Source organism: Rutilus rutilus (genome assembly GCF_951802725.1).
Source record: "Rutilus rutilus genome assembly, chromosome: 1".
In the NCBI taxonomy this organism is placed as follows: Eukaryota; Metazoa; Chordata; class Actinopteri; order Cypriniformes; family Leuciscidae; genus Rutilus; species Rutilus rutilus.
The window spans coordinates 210,001-227,500 of record NC_140209.1 but is presented as its reverse complement, the minus strand read 5'-3'; the positions used below and the strand labels follow the sequence as shown (position 1 = coordinate 227,500).

At 41.6% G+C, this 17,500-nt stretch overlaps 2 protein-coding genes across 3 annotated transcripts in view; both read right to left on the bottom strand.

The window, feature by feature from the left end:
- Positions 1–7,479, bottom strand: part of cd9r (CD9 molecule related) — a 16,289-nt gene extending 8,810 nt beyond the window's left edge. Inside the window, exons 1-4 of one of the 2 annotated variants that reach the window (XM_084403081.1) lie at positions 7,363–7,479; positions 7,075–7,153; positions 2,322–2,424; positions 2,133–2,230 (exon numbers count right to left, since the gene is read on the bottom strand). In XM_084403081.1, the coding sequence (XP_084259207.1) occupies positions 2,133–2,230; positions 2,322–2,424; positions 7,075–7,134 (261 nt within the window). In that variant the 5' untranslated portion in view covers positions 7,135–7,153; positions 7,363–7,479. The remainder of the gene's footprint in view (positions 1–2,132; positions 2,231–2,321; positions 2,425–7,074; positions 7,154–7,362) is intronic. The other variant, XM_084403080.1, reaches the window with a different exon arrangement.
- A 3,210-nt stretch (positions 7,480–10,689) lies between these two features.
- Positions 10,690–13,551, bottom strand: LOC311297593 (G-protein coupled receptor family C group 5 member B; the record flags this gene model as incomplete). The annotated part of the gene is made up of 4 exons (XM_084419951.1): positions 10,690–10,782; positions 10,882–10,916; positions 12,365–13,402; positions 13,548–13,551. The coding sequence occupies 4 exons, from the start codon at positions 13,549–13,551 to the stop codon at positions 10,690–10,692; spliced, it is 1,170 nt and encodes a 389-aa protein (XP_084276077.1).
- Between the last annotated feature and the right edge of the window lie 3,949 nt (positions 13,552–17,500).

The following is a 17,500-nucleotide window of genomic DNA, read 5'->3' as shown; positions in this document are numbered from 1 at the left end:
TAATACACGAGTGTGTCAGCAGATTTACTGTGGTTAGAGTTAGTAAGAGTTAGAGTTAGTAAGAGTTAGAGTAAGAGCGAGAGTTTATAATACACGAGTGTGTCAGCAGATTTACTGTGGTTAGAGTTAGTAAGAGTTAGAGTTAGTAAGAGTTAGAGTAAGAGCGAGAGTTTATAATACTGTGTGATTTACTGTGGTTAGAGTTAGTAAGAGTTAGAGTTAGTAAGAGTTAGAGTTAGTAAGAGTTAGAGTTAGTAAGAGTTAGAGTAAGAGCGAGAGTTTATAATACACGAGTGTGTCAGCAGATTTACTGTGGTTAGAGTTAGTAAGAGTTAGAGTTAGTAATAGTTAGAGTTAGTAAGAGTTAGAGTTAGTAAGAGTTAGAGTTAGTAAGAGTTAGAGTTAGTAAGAGTTAGAGTTAGTAAGAGTTAGAGTTAGTAAGAGTTAGAGTTAGTAAGAGTTAGAGTTAGTAAGAGTTAGAGTTAGTAAGAGTTAGAGTAAGAGCGAGAGTTTATAATACACGAGTGTGTCAGCAGATTTACTGTGGTTAGAGTTAGTAAGAGTTAGAGTTAGTAAGAGTTAGAGTAAGAGCGAGAGTTTATAATACTGTGTGATTTACTGTGGTTAGAGTTAGTAAGAGTTAGAGTTAGTAAGAGTTAGAGTTAGTAAGAGTTAGAGTTAGTAAGAGTTAGAGTAAGAGCGAGAGTTTATAATACACGAGTGTGTCAGCAGATTTACTGTGGTTAGAGTTAGTAAGAGTTAGAGTTAGTAATAGTTAGAGTAAGAGCGAGAGTTTATAATACTGTGTGATTTACTGTGGTTAGAGTTAGTAAGAGTTAGAGTTAGTAAGAGTTAGAGTAAGAGCGAGAGTTTATAATACTGTGTGATTTACTGTGGTTAGAGTTAGTAAGAGTTAGAGTTAGTAAGAGTTAGAGTTAGTAAGAGTTAGAGTTAGTAAGAGTTAGAGTAAGAGCGAGAGTTTATAATACACGAGTGTGTCAGCAGATTTACTGTGGTTAGAGTTAGTAAGAGTTAGAGTTAGTAATAGTTAGAGTTAGTAAGAGTTAGAGTTAGTAAGAGTTAGAGTTAGTAAGAGTTAGAGTTAGTAAGAGTTAGAGTTAGTAAGAGTTAGAGTTAGTAAGAGTTAGAGTTAGTAAGAGTTAGAGTTAGTAAGAGTTAGAGTTAGTAAGAGTTAGAGTAAGAGCGAGAGTTTATAATACACGAGTGTGTCAGCAGATTTACTGTGGTTAGAGTTAGTAAGAGTTAGAGTTAGTAAGAGTTAGAGTAAGAGCGAGAGTTTATAATACTGTGTGATTTACTGTGGTTAGAGTTAGTAAGAGTTAGAGTTAGTAAGAGTTAGAGTTAGTAAGAGTTAGAGTTAGTAAGAGTTAGAGTAAGAGCGAGAGTTTATAATACACGAGTGTGTCAGCAGATTTACTGTGGTTAGAGTTAGTAAGAGTTAGAGTTAGTAATAGTTAGAGTAAGAGCGAGAGTTTATAATACTGTGTGATTTACTGTGGTTAGAGTTAGTAAGAGTTAGAGTTAGTAAGAGTTAGAGTAAGAGCGAGAGTTTATAATACTGTGTGATTTACTGTGGTTAGAGTTAGTAAGAGTTAGAGTAAGAGCGAGAGTTAGAGTAAGAGCGAGAGTTTATAATACTGTGTGATTTACTGTGGTTAGAGTTAGTAAGAGTTAGAGTTAGTAAGAGTTAGAGTAAGAGCGAGAGTTTATAATACTGTGTGATTTACTGTGGTTAGAGTTAGTAAGAGTTAGAGTAAGAGCGAGAGTTTATAATACACGAGTGTGTCAGCAGATTTACTGTGGTTAGAGTTAGTAAGAGTTAGAGTTAGTAAGAGTTAGAGTAAGAGCGAGAGTTTATAATACACGAGTGTGTCAGCAGATTTACTGTGGTTAGAGTTAGTAAGAGTTAGAGTTAGTAATAGTTAGAGTAAGAGCGAGAGTTTATAATACTGTGTGATTTACTGTGGTTAGAGTTAGTAAGAGTTAGTAATAGTTAGAGTAAGAGCGAGAGTTTATAATACTGTGTGATTTACTGTGGTTAGAGTTAGTAAGAGTTAGAGTAAGAGCGAGAGTTAGAGTAAGAGCGAGAGTTTATATGAGTGTTTCCTCACCACGCCGAGAGCAGATTTACTGTTGCTACACGCGCCACAGTCTCCGATCACAGCGACCAGCAGCATCAGCGCTCCAGTGCCGACCAGCACCGCCACACCTGACACACACACACACACACACAGGACACGTCACCAAACCTCAGCTTTCTACACTCAAACCCTAACCCAACAGATGTCAGAGAGACGAACCGATAGTGAACTGAGCCGTCTTCAGGTCGATGTCGAAGAATCCTCTGGTTTCAGCGCCGAACCTGAGCCATAATCCCAGAGAGACGAGCCCCAAACCCACCAGCTGAAACACACACACACACACACACACATCACACACACATCACAATCATCATCACTGCAAGAATTACATTTCCATTATAGTACAAATGTTAATTACTGATATCAACAATGACATCATCACTCAATTAAATACAATTGTTAATATCAAGAATTAATTTTCAACTAGTAAAAACTGCAATTCTCGATATTTGTAATTGTATTTTCTCAAGTTAATGTCACCCTAGACTTATGGGATTAATATCCTGCCATGATTCAAAACTGAAAATAAAGTTATGAAAGGTTGAAACTAAGTGTTCGAAAACTCAAAATCTTACAAAAAAAGTTTTGCAAGATCGAAAAATAAGATTTGCAAGTTTGCAAAATGTAAAAAAATAAAAATATCTCTGCAAACATTATGTTATTTTTGAGATTTCCTTCTTCAGAACTGCAAAAAAAAAATTTTACGTCTTTGCGCAAACAATTTTTCAGAGTTTCAAATTTGTCAGTGTTCTCCCAGTGTATTAGTGTGTTTTCCAGATTTGAAACCTTGTAAATGGTGATCTGAAAACTGGTGTGCGAATGTGTGAAAAAAAGTTTTGAAACTCTGAAAACTGAGGTTCGAAAGGGCGAAACTTATTACATTACATTACATTTGCACTCCCATTGCAGACTATTTTTTCAGAGCTGAGTTTACAACACCCACTTTGCGGAGATACGCACACACAGTTGCGAGCTTGCGACTCACGTGATTTGTGGCAGCGTTGTCACGCAGCTCTGCTCTGAAACTCTGAAACTCAGACTGAGCGAAAATGAAGCTTCGCAACTTCGCAACTTAAAAAAAGCCTGGAGGGAGGGCCTTCTGCTCTTGGCCAATGCTTTGCTGTCTGCTGACGTACAGTCCAATCACAAGTCGTATTTACTGGAAAGGTGAGATTGACCGACAGCTCCGCCAATGACGAAATTCTCACTCTCGAAATTCTCATACTCACTCTCCTCACACAGCGAGCGACTCACTTTCCTAAGCTGGCGACTCACTCTCACTCACCTCACACAGCGAGCAACTCACTTTCATCAGCTGGCGACTCACTCTCCTCTGATGGCGACTCACTCTTCTCTGATGGCGACTCACTCTTCTCACATAGCGAGCGACTCACTTTCCTAAGCTGGCGACTCACTCTCCTCAGATGGCGACTCACTCTCCTCACACAGCGAGCGACTCACTTTCCTCAGCGAGCGACTCATTCTCCTCTGATGGCGACTCACTCTCCTCACACAGCGAGCGACTCACTTTCCTCAGCGAGCGACTCATTCTCCTCTGATGGCGACTCACTCTCCTCACACAGCGAGCGACTCACTTTCCTAAGCTGGCGACTCACTCTCCTCAGATGGCGACTCACTCTCCTCACACAGCGAGCGACTCACTTTCCTAAGCTGGCGACTCACTCTCCTCAGATGGCGACTCACTCTTCTCACACAGCGAGCGACTCACTTTCCTCAGCGAGCGACTCATTCTCCTCTGATGGCGACTCACTCTCCTCACACAGCGAGCGACTCACTTTCCTCAGCGAGCGACTCATTCTCCTCTGATGGCGACTCACTCTCCTCACACAGCGAGCGACTCACTTTCCTAAGCTGGCGACTCACTCTCCTCAGATGGCGACTCACTCTCCTCACACAGCGAGCGACTCACTTTCCTCAGCGAGCGACTCATTCTCCTCTGATGGCGACTCACTCTCCTCACACAGCGAGCGACTCACTTTCCTAAGCTGGCGACTCACTCTCCTCAGATGGCGACTCACTCTCCTCACACAGCGAGCGACTCACTTTCCTAAGCTGGCGACTCACTCTCCTCAGATGGCGACTCACTCTTCTCACACAGCGAGCGACTCACTTTCCTCAGCGAGCGACTCATTCTCCTCTGATGGCGACTCACTCTCCTCACACAGCGAGCGACTCACTTTCCTCAGCGAGCGACTCATTCTCCTCTGATGGCGACTCACTCTCCTCACACAGCGAGCGACTCACTTTCCTAAGCTGGCGACTCACTCTCCTCAGATGGCGACTCACTCTCCTCACACAGCGAGCGACTCACTTTCCTAAGCTGGCGACTCACTCTCCTCAGATGGCGACTCACTCTTCTCACACAGCGAGCGACTCACTTTCCTCAGCGAGCGACTCATTCTCCTCTGATGGCGACTCACTCTCCTCACACAGCGAGCGACTCACTTTCCTCAGCGAGCGACTCATTCTCCTCTGATGGCGACTCACTCTCCTCACACAGCGAGCGACTCACTTTCCTAAGCTGGCGACTCACTCTCCTCAGATGGCGACTCACTCTCCTCACACAGCGAGCGACTCACTTTCCTAAGCTGGCGACTCACTCTCCTCAGATGGCGACTCACTCTTCTCACACAGCGAGCGACTCACTTTCCTCAGCGAGCGACTCATTCTCCTCTGATGGCGACTCACTCTCCTCACACAGCGAGCGACTCACTTTCCTCAGCGAGCGACTCATTCTCCTCTGATGGCGACTCACTCTCCTCACACAGCGAGCGACTCACTTTCCTAAGCTGGCGACTCATTCTCCTCACGCAGCGAGCGACTCAGTCATGTACATTGGCCTTATTATAATAAAATCTCAAGTACTGTATTGGTGCAATAACTAACTTCAGTAAACTGTTCAATTTTGTGTTGTAAAAATAATTTATTCTGAACCAATAATCTTAAATTGATTCGCATTGCATATTTTTTTTTTTATAAAGGCAATTTCCCCCTAACTGTCATCTTTCAAGTCAAATTCTATACATTTTAAGTCACTATATTGCTTTTACCAATCAAATTGACTAGTATAAACAAAAACGTTTTTTCCCACTGCAGAGAAAACTGCATCAGAGGTGGCATTTATAAAAAGTTTAATATGCAAAACAAGCATAAAAAAAACAAAAAAACATTGCTTTGGTATCAAATATTCAACATGAATGCATGAGGCAAAAATTAAAAAATATATTTTGTGTATATTATGTGTATCTTATGTTTGTTTAATGACTGCTGCTGGCCAATAAAAAAGCCAATACAATTGGAGTTAAAAAACAAAAAATAATCATAAAACATAATGGGGCATTCATGTTGAATATTCTTTTGAATGGTGTTATCAAATAATAATCTGTTATAATCTGACATAATGGTAAAAACAAAACAAAAAAAAACAAACATAATGGTGTATGTAACTTTGAAATGTGTTTTACCTATTTTGATACCAATGTGAATCAGCAAAAATGTCACATTTTCAGAATATTCTATTTTAAAGATAATTTATAAAATAAACTTTAAAAAAAGCTGTGCATCCTGTTTGTGTATCCTGTGCTCTTTCGTCATTGGCGGAGCAGTCGGTCAATCCCACCTTTCCAGTAAATACGACTTGTGATTGGACTGTACGTCAGCAGACAGCAAAGCATTGGCCAAGAGCAGAAGGCCCTCCCTCCAGGCTTTTTTTAAGTTGCGAAGTTGCGAAGCTTCATTTTCGCTCAGTCTGAGTTTCAGAGTTTCAGAGCAGAGCTGCGTGACAACGCTGCCACAAATCACCTGAGTCGCAAGCTCGCAACTGTGTGTGCGTATCTCCGCAAAGTGGGTGTTGTAAACTCAGCTCTGAAAAAATAGTCTGCAATAGGAGTGCAAATGTAATGTAATAAGTTTCGCCCTTTCGAACCTCAGTTTTCAGAGTTTCAAAACTTTTTTTCACCTATTCGCACACCAGTTTTCAGATCACCATTTACAAGGTTTCAAATCTGGAAAGTAAACTAATACACTGGGAGAACACTGACAAATTCGAAACTCTGAAAAAATGATTGCACAACACCGTAAAAAAGAGGGTTGCACTTCTGAAGGAGGAAAACTCAAAAACAAAATTATGTTTGCAGAGATTTTTTTTTTTTTACCACTTTGCAAGCCTGCAAAACTATGTTTTCAGAGTTTCAAAACTTTTTTTCACACATTCGCACACCAGTTTTCAGATCACCATTTACAAGGTTTCAAACCTGGAAAACAAACTAATACAGTGGGAGAACACTGACAAATTTGAAACTCTGGAAAATTGTTTCCGCAACATCGTAAAAAAAGCGTTGCAGTTCTGAAGAAGGAAATCTCAAAAATAACATAATGTTTGCAGAGATATTTTATTTTTTTTACATTTTGCAAACTTGCAAATCTTATTTTTCGATCTTGGAAAACTTTTTTTTGTAAGATTTTGAGTTTTCGAACACTTAGTTTCAACCTTTCAGAACTTTATTTTCAGTTTTGAATCATGGCAGGATATTAATCCCATATAGACTGCCCTTCAAATCCAACTGTTGATATCAAGACTTGATTTCTTACTAGAAAAAACATCATCAACATTCACAATATAATTTGTGATATCAAGAATTAGCATTTAAACGAGAGCGAATCGAATTGTTGAAATCAGGAATTGATTTCCTGGGACTGAATAGAAGTGTGATCGGCTTGCCACGCGTGCACGAGCACAGACACTACGCCACGGACGCGAGCTTTACCTGCAAATGCGCTGAAAGTGAAACTAGCGCTAAATCATGCGTTTATTACATTTATCTGACGTTTTTATCAAAGGAGACATTTAGACAAGTACATATGAATAAAAGACACACTGAGGCATACTCACAGCGAACAGAATGTTAAACACGATCAGGAAGCATTTACACAACTGCGCGCACCCGTCCATCACGAGCCGACTTATTTCACTGCAAGAAAAAGATTATATTTAATGACCCCAACACGAACACTGCCAATGGATCGCGTCTTAATAGACTATCCAAATAATAAAAAACAATTATAAACGTTTTTTTTTTTTTTTTTACGTTTTTTCTTAAAAAATACATTTTGATTATTTCTATGCAAAGCACTTTGAATGCCCATAGTGTATGTAATGTGCTATTATAAATAAACTTGCCTGGTCTATTACTGTATATAAGAGCTGTGGTTTGTCTGTCTGACTCCGGATAGATGCTGGTATGCACTGCTCTCTTACTGTGGTCTGTGGTCGATATGCTTCTGCTCACGTGTCCCTGCGTCAGTCAGAGCGCGCGCGCTCATTGGCCCCCGCGCGGGTGACGTCAGCGAAAGAAGAGAGTTTCTGTGCTGGGGAATCGAAACCATAACTCACAGGTTTCTTATGAAAAGAAGTTGTGATATCGCTATTTGTTACAGAGAAACGCAATTCACGCATGCGCGTTGTAAACGGACGTTTAAATTCAATAAAAAAATAAAAAAAACAGTTAAATTATGTTTGTGTAAATAAATGATGTCCGTGCTTATGGGGTACATTAGAAGAGAGCAGACTATCTAACCCTAACACCAGTGTGAGCGCTCACTGAAGCTCATCCAAGCACCACAGAAGTGCTCGTCCTTTATTTTGAGGTCTAAAACTGTTTTCTTCTACCATTTAAAATGCAATAATATATACATAACTATCAATGATGGAAATTACATAAAAAACAAAAAAAAAATGGCGAATTAATATTGTAAATTATATAATGAACGTAGTGGTCCCCTGGAGTTGTGTCACTGGTGTTACCCAAGCGGCAACCTCCCAGTCTCTCTCTTGAAACCAACACGGAAGTGAGTTAAACTGCAGTTCATCCTCTGGCCACTAGAGGCCGGCTGCAGGAGTGAGTTAAACTGCAGTTCATCCTCTGGCCACTAGAGGCCGGCTGCAGGAGTGAGTTAAACTGCAGTTCATCCTCTGGCCACTAGAGGCCGGCTGCAGGAGTGAGTCAGATCTGCATCTCCCCCATGCTGAAATGCCCAACTTTACAGCAGAAAAACACGTTTACAGCCTGGAGAAAAAAGTGGCTTTGGTCTATACAGCTCATTCTGCCCTTCATGACGATAGTTGAGCTCACTGGTATGACCTACTTTAAATGGATTAAACTACTTAATTTAGTTAGCATACCATGATTGACAGCATGTGGTTTGATACCTTGCAGCAGCCATTTTGTAAAATGGTCAACACCAGTGACACCAGTGAAGATCAGTGACACCAGTGATTGATTAACTTTATTCAAAGCTATTCCTTCAGTTATTTGCATAAAATAGCACTAAGATTTCACGATTCTAGCTTTTCTTTCTCACAGTAAACCCTCCTGTGGTCAGCTATAGCTAAACTGGGGTTAGCAGTGACTGTACAGACGGCGTAGAGATGCTGATCCTGCTTGTGTGTTACATTATTATTATTATTTTTATGATCTCTAACACACACACCTGTACAGGACTGTGTATCTGCTAGCGTGTTCAGACGTGTAACCGCATCATGTTTGGGCTCGTCTGACAGCTTACTAACTCAGTAGAGTCGAGGTGAACTTACTAGAGATATATATCCAGGAGCTGTGTCTGAAACACACTCTGAGGACAAGATGTGCTTCTCCTCTTGATCACCAGTCCTCTGTCCTCAGGTTAATGGGCTTTTGGTGTGTGTGTGTGTGTGTGTGTGTGTGTGTGTGTTTAACAAGGCTTTGCTCAGGGTATCAAGATGGACAGGTGATATAAGTTTATCTACAGCATATTCTTCCATTCTGTGATCTGTGTCTGCCGGGACTGATCATTCTCTTTTCACTTCTCACAGGTAAACACACTTCTACATGCTCTTTAAACTCCTGCTGGGAAAGGGTTAGTATTCTTCCTGATCTCAGAGTCACTGTCGCATTAACACTCTGTTGCACACACAGATGAGACAGTGTTTCTGCTGGCACATGCGCTCTTTATTTCTGCCACATTCTGCCAAACACAACAAACACAACCAGAGATGTAGTTAGACAGTGTGTGTTGAAATGACTGTCAGTGTGACTCGCCATCGCCCCCTAGTGTCAGCCGCCAGTGGACGCAGGGGTAAGTGACGTCAGCATACTTAATAAATCATAACTAATCATCATAACTAAAACAATACATACATAATAAGAGTACTTGAATCTGTACCACTACACCCTCCCCCACTAAAAAAGGGCGACACTTTCTATGAAGCCTGCATTTATAATGTATCATAAGGGTATTCATAATGCATTAATATACATGCATAACGCCTTATACACAACTGTGCTGTATCATCTCAATATCACACACACACACACACACACACACACACACACACTGTATGTGGTCAATGTGCAATCTCAGTATCATATCAATAATCCTAACAACAGAAATAACGCTTACCTACTACCGTAAGGGAAATGTATTTTAACCACTTCATGATATCTTATGGCTGTTTAATAGGAGACTTCACTTTTGTTACTTTATACTTAAAGCAGACAAAGACCGCTTGTAAATATTATGACCACATTATAAAGCGCTTTCGAGACTTTGTTTTGTCACTTTGCTTTAAGCAGTAAAAGACTCATAAAATGTAGTATGATACTGTGCAGATCTTAAGCAAACAATGTCAAGATGTGAGACTTGAGAATCTAAAAGATGTTTCTCCTTAAAACTGCAGTGAACCAAAGACAATCTCACGCTTTGAAATCGCTGGTGTTTCTGACGTCACAAACTACCTTGTAACCAATCAGATCAACGTGTGATCGTCAACCAGTGGATCTCTGAGCTGAGTGAGTGAGTGAGTGGAGGCGGGCTCATTTGCATATTCATAGAGCCTCGCATACTAAATGAGGCAAGGGTGTCGAGTTACATTCAAGATATTTTAAGGCATGAAGAAATTATTTTCACAGTTATAAATGTTAAAATATGTCAGTTTGGTGATCAAAGATGAGTTTAAGGGATAACATGATTGACTACAGGGGGACTTTAATAGTTATACCCACAAATAGGTAATTATTTTTACTGTAGTTGCGATTATTCATGAGATGATACAACCCATTATAAGTTTGTTTATAAGGCATTACAAGTGTATTATATTTATAAATTATTATAAATACAGGCTTCATAGAAAGTGTTACCAAGAAATGTTTCCTTGACATTTTCCCACAGCTTCAGAGCAGTTGTTTCCAGGCTGGCCCGGTCATTGCTGCGAGACAAAGAGGAAGGTTTTGAGTTGTGCACTAAATCCTGCTTGCCATGGCTTGTTTTCTCAGAAAAACTGGTCAGTTTTGCAGGTAACTTTTGCACAGGCGTGAACTCGTGATTATTTTTGCTTTGTTTGATATATCTTGTAGCTTCTGAAGGACAGTACTAAATAACAACGTGGCCTTTAATCTCGAATTTCTGTACAGGTTCTGCAAGGGCTTCATGAACTCAGGAGACAGAAAGAGTGTGTGAACTTCAGCAGTCGTCAAGCTCTCTGTCCGTAGTAGTCGTCGTACGGCTCGCTGATGTTGGTGGTAGTGGGACGTGGGATGCTGTAGTCTTTCTCAGCACAGATCTCCTGAAACATAAAACACACTGCAGATTGTACCATGTGACAGTGACATCATCACCCACCCACCCAGTGCTGCAGGATTATGATTTGACGATGAGAACTCACACTCATGAAGATTCCAGATGACGCCACGACTTGACCTGCAAAAGAAACATGTCACCTTTGTAGTAATGTTACGCAGAATGTTATGCAGAATGCACTCGTGATGTTACACAGAATGTTATGCAGAATACACTCGTGATGTTATGGAGAATGTTACGGAGAATACACTCGTGATGTTACGGAGAATGTTACGGAGAATACACTCGTGATGTTACGGAGAATGTTACGGAGAATACACTCGTGATGTTATGGAGAATGTTACGGAGAATACACTCGTGATGTTACGGAGAATGTTACGCAGAATACACTCGTGATGTTATGGAGAATGTTACGGAGAATACACTCGTGATGTTACGGAGAATGTTATGGAGAATACACTCGTGATGTTACGCAGAATGTTACGGAGAATACACTCGTGATGTTACGGAGAATGTTATGGAGAATACACTCGTGATGTTACGGAGAATGTTATGGAGAATACACTCGTGATGTTACGCAGAATGTTACGGAGAATACACTCGTGATGTTACGGAGAATGTTATGGAGAATACACTCGTGATGTTACGGAGAATGTTACGGAGAATACACTCGTGATGTTACGGAGAATGTTATGGAGAATACACTCGTGATGTTATGGAGAATGTTACGGAGAATACACTCGTGATGTTACGCAGAATGTTACGGAGAATACACTCGTGATGTTACGGAGAATGTTATGGAGAATACACTCGTGATGTTACGCAGAATGTTACGGAGAATACACTCGTGATGTTACGGAGAATGTTACGCAGAATACACTCGTGATGTTACGCAGAATACACTCGTGATGTTACGCAGAATGTTACACAGAATACACTCGTGATGTTACGGAGAATGTTACGGAGAATACACTCGTGATGTTATGGAGAATGTTACGGAGAATACACTCGTGATGTTACGGAGAATGTTACACAGAATACACTCGTGATGTTACGGAGAATGTTACGGAGAATACACTCGTGATGTTATGGAGAATGTTACGGAGAATACACTCGTGATGTTATGGAGAATGTTACGGAGAATACACTCGTGATGTTACGCAGAATGTTACACAGAATACACTCGTGATGTTACGGAGAATGTTACACAGAATACACTCGTGATGTTACGGAGAATGTTACGGAGAATACACTCGTGATGTTACGGAGAATGTTACGGAGAATACACTCGTGATGTTACGCAGAATGTTACACAGAATACACTTGGGATGTAACATAGAAAGACTCGTAGTGAAGAGACCGTCTGTGGAAACAAGCTGGAATCTCTAATGCTAAAGAAAACTCGTCTTGTTTGTAGGATTTAGACACAAAAGACTAATAAATGTGATACAAACTATTAATTTTGTGTTTGCAAACAATTTTTTTATATTTTTAAGCTTTTTACTATTGCTGAAATAAAGTGTAAAGTTGTCGAACATGTTCAGCATGACTGTGTTCTCTCCCCATACCTCTGCTCCCGTCCGCATCCGTCTGGAAGCCGCTGTTGTCCGAGCCTGTTCTCGGCTCCGCTGAAGCTGGTGTTCTGGGGCTCGTCCAGCCGGTGAAGTCCAGAGGCGGGTCTTTGGTGCGGGCGTCTCTCCTGCACATGAAGAAGACCTGAGTGAAGCCATGTCCCAGGAGCAGCACCCAGCCATTAGCGGTCAGTGCCACGCTGATCACGGGGTCGTCCCAGTTGGGGCTGCGGCCCATGGCCCGGTTCCCGTAGGTGAGCAGCGTGATCCAGATGATCCAGACAGAGACGCTTAGCATCAGCGTGAGGACCAGCAGCCCGGCCTGCAGCTTGTTCTGCCGGCGCGTCTGTCCGCTGTAGCTGTAGCTGTAGGTGACGTACGCGCGCCGGAGGAAGCTCAGCGCTAACACCAGCGCCGCGGCTAGCAGGAGCATCACGTAAATCTGCAGCATGGCGAACTCCGGCGGTGAGAACTGGCACGTCCTCTTGTCCTGCACCAGCACCACCAGCAGCCACTCCGCCGCTACGATCACCTGCACTAGCGCTAGCGCCGCGGTCACGCACGCCTCCCTCCACCCGCGCGCTAGTGCCGCCCCCAGCAGGGCCAGACCGCGCGCTAGCAGAGCCCCAAACGCTGCGCTGAACACCACGCTGAAGGCAAACACGCGCACTGGGCAGGTCTGCGGCGAGAGCGAGATCATGAAGCAGTAGGGGAGAGCGAAGACGCTGGCTGTGGCTAGCAGGAACAGCAGCAGCGCCGCTAGCGCACCGGACCGACGGCGGGAACACAGCAGCAGAACCAGCATCAGCACCACACAGCTCACCAGGCCCAGCCCGGACACGGCCTGAACCACCACACCCCACGCATCACACAGAGCCCAGTACGCCTGAGCCAGAGCCGGACCGCAGCCCGCCGGCCTGGAGCCGTTCCTCCGCTGAGGATCCATGGAGCCGTTCCCCTGCTGGAGATCCATGGACACGCTTCGACTGCGGCGTCTGATTGGATGATGGATCTGACGCAAGTGCTGAACTGAATCTGTTGAGAATGGTGATGATGATGGTGATGATGATGGTGATGATTGATGATGAACGTGATTTTCTCTTTTCTCTCTTATACTCAAAGTGATCTACAGGAAAGACAGAGTTTCTCAACATATTTCCAGTTGTACTTACTTACTTACCCATCAACCTACCCATCCATCCCCCCATTTATCTACCCGTCTGTCCGTCCGTCCGTCCGTACGTACACACTACACAGCAAAATCCCTAGAGTTAAATTAACTCTGCTCTGAGTACATTTGGTCCCACTCTAAAGGGTGTTAAAGTAACTCTGAATCAGAGTTAAAGTTAATGAGATATTTAAGTGATTAATTAAGTGATAATTGAGCATTAGTGATGAACACCTGCTGTTAACAAGCAGAATCACTGAAGGAAAGAGAAACAACAAGAACAGAAAAAAGAGAAACGCAAGAACTTCAACTGACTTCAGACACAGCCTTAGATGAAATCAGCTGAAGATAAAAGAAGACATTAAATCTCTGAAGATCTCATCAGATGATTAAACAACTCCACACATAACATCACCAGCTTCACTTATTACTAACCAGTTGACTTCTTATTACGTATTATCACTTATTACTTCCAGTTCTGCCTTATTGAGAATTAACAGAGTTTTAGATTATGTTTTATTGAAAACCATTATGGTGATCAGTGTTTCCTTTAGTTGGGCAGTGTGACTCTTGGCTTATTATGTGAGTTTGTGGTCTTTATAACAGTGTTTAACAAAATACATAATTTGTTGCAAATGAAGCCAGAAACAAAGATGGTCAGGTCAATAAAATAAAAAATAGAATAATCAGCTGAATAGAATAATATAATAGAAAAGAATAATTCAATGCTATTATCCCAGACCAAAAGTGGTCCTTCTTTATTAATAGGTTTATTCACAGACAGTACTTTCTTGAAAAAGATGAATTTAGATTTTTAAAATACATTATGGGGGAACAAAAACTTTAGATACACACAAAAAAAATCTTTAGACACACACAGACATCAAGAATCAACATATGAATCTCAACAATGGTGACATGCTTCATGCCGCAATGCACGCTGGGAGCCATGAGTTTTACACTATGGTGGCTCCCAGCATGCATTGCGGCATGAACCATGTCACCTGTAACAAACTGCTCCGAGACACGAAGGTTGAGGATCCAAATGCAGTGTTTTAATGAAAGGGTAATCCACAATCGTAGTAAAAGACAGGCTAAAGGTCAGAGCACAGTAAATCAGTCCAATCAAACAAACAAATCCAGAGGGTGAGACAGGAACGGGAAAACCAGGACACAGGCAAAAACCTGGAACATGGAAAACAGTGGAAATGCTCAGAAATGCAGTGTTACACGTATAAGACTTCGCAGGGAATGAATGAGTGTACATGGTTTAAATAGGCTGAGACTGACAAGGTAATGAGACATAGTAAGTGATCATAAATCAGTACTTGATGATGCTGAAAACCATATCACCTGATCATCTTTGTTTCTGGCTTCCTTTGCAACAAATTATGAGTTTTGGTAAACACTGTTACAAAGACCACAAACTCACATAATGAGCCAAAAGTCAAACTGCACAACTAAAGGACACACCGATCACCATAATGGTGACCAAACATCTTCATTAAAACATCAACATCTAAACCTCTGTTAGTATGTCTTCAGTTGATTTCATCTAAAGTCCGTTGTAGTTCTTGTGTTTCTCTTTCCTTCTGTGATTCCTTCAGTGTTCATCAGTAAATGATCAATCATCACTTAATTAATGACTCATTAACTTTAACTCTGATTCAGAGTTACTTTAACACTCTTTAGAGTGGGACCATATGTACTCAGAGCAGAGTTAATTTAACTCTGGGGATTTTGCTGCGTACCAATCAAAAGTTTGGGTTTGGTAAGATTTTAAAGAGCACCTATTCTGCTTCTTTCCATCTTCATCTGTCGTCAGTGTGTAGTGTTGCTGTTTGAGCATGAAAAAGGGAGTTCTTCTCTATATCAGTGTCAGTGTTTCTGAACTCACTGTAGTCTTGAGTTTCTTCCGGGAACGAACACGTCACAATATTCCTCATTATAATAATCATACGCAGAATAAAGGGGCGGGGCCTGGTTGGGTTAGTTAGTAGTGTGTTAAACTGCCGGTTATGGTAAGGGACTGGCAGTGTTGGGGAGATGTTAACTACAAGTCCAGACGCTACTAACTTAACTACATGTTTTAGTATCTTGACAGTAGCTCAATTGCTTTTAAAACAGTGTAGCTTTTCCCGTAGCGAACTGCTCTTTCCAGCAAGTGGCGGTGTAGTGCGACCAATACATTCTGTTTTTGCAATGCACTGAAGCAAACTAAAACTTTGCATTGGCCGTCTATGGTTGTGTCACGCATCTTTCAGCTTTACAGTTCCCTGAGAAGAGATCTTCTGTACAGGAGTGGCTTGATATCTCACCTCGAAGACTTCAAGCACAAACAGGTGAATAGCCTTTTTAAATTGATGAATTATGTTATTGCACTCTATTTCAAATGTGTCTATCCGATTTGATTGCAACGATGATCCGCCATAGTTTGATCTGTAATGAAACTAAAAGATCACTAGTCAAGTCAAGTCACCTTCATTTCCTCGAGCTCCAAACACTGTTGTGCGGATGAGCGGCCGGAGCGCGTTAAGGGTTTTCTGTGAGAACGGTGTGTGTTAGCGGCCCCTAAGTTAATAACTAATGATCTTCGCAACAGAAGTGAATCAATCAAAACTAACTTTAGCAGGATAATAACTTTATTCTAGAGCTGCTGTAAAGCCTAAACAATCTCTGTTACTGTAATCTCCTATTATCACTGTAAAGCTGCTGTGAAACATCTATATTGTTAAAAGCGCTGTATAAATGAAGGTGACTTGCTCATCACAGTTCAGTCCAGGTGTCAGAAACACGTGTGTGTGTGTGTGTGTGTGTGTGTGTGTGTGTGTGTGTGTGTGTGTGACGGAGGGTGTCCTGACACTGTTTCAACTCCATTACACACTTTATAAGCTCGTCACGATTTGGTCAAAACACCATCATATGTATACACACACATACAGCGAGTGCATTTATCCCAGAACACAGCACTGGTTTAGACGTTCGGTAAGTTATGTCTAAAATACGTTTCGTTTTGTTTTCTTTACGTTTTGGTCTTAAAAATGACAGTGTGAACGCTATGAGAACCAGGACTAAATGCATTCTTTTCTAAATGCATTTTTTTTTAAATGCATTTTTTCTTTATTTTCCTGGATCAAGAGATTCACCTACAAGTGTGAACACAGCCTTAAACTCTTCAGAACTCATTCTCTTTAAACCATTCTGATTATTATTATTATTATTATTATCAGTGCTGGTGATGAAATGTTGAAGCCGTGAAGCAGATTCACAGAGAGTTTGAAGAACAGCATTTATTTGAAATGCAAATCTCTGTGACATTATAAATGTCTTTACTGTCACTTTTGATCAGTTTAATGCGTCCTTGCAGAATAAAAGAATCCATTATTAAATAAGTATTCAAAAGAAACATTTGGACAGTAGTGAATACCATTATCTTTCAGTTCATTCTCATTGTATTCTTTCTCTTATTTTCCTTATCTATTGTATTTTTGACCCGTAACTTGTCCTGCGCCGTTTGTGCCTAGCAACACCCTAGCAATCAGGCAGAGTTGTGTTGGTGAGTTGCAGTCGTGTCTGTGCTGACGGATGTGCCTAGCAACACCCTAGCAACCAGGCAGAGTTGTGTTGGTGAGTTGCAGTCGTGTCTGTGCTGACGGATGTGCCTAGCAACACCCTAGCAACCAGGCAGAGTTGTGTTGGTGAGTTGCAGTCGTGTCTGTGCTGACGGATGTGCCTAGCAACACCCTAGCAACCAGGCAGAGTTGTGTTGGTGAGTTGTAGTCGTGTCTGTGCTGACGGATGTGCCTAGCAACACCCTAGCAACCAGGCAGAGTTGTGTTGGTGAGTTGCAGTCGTGTCTGTGCTGACGGATGTGTTGTTCTTCCTCTCCAGGACAAAAGCTCAGTTGTGACTATCAGTGATTTTATCTCCTGGCTTTAACAAAGGTCTTTCCTGCTTCACACACT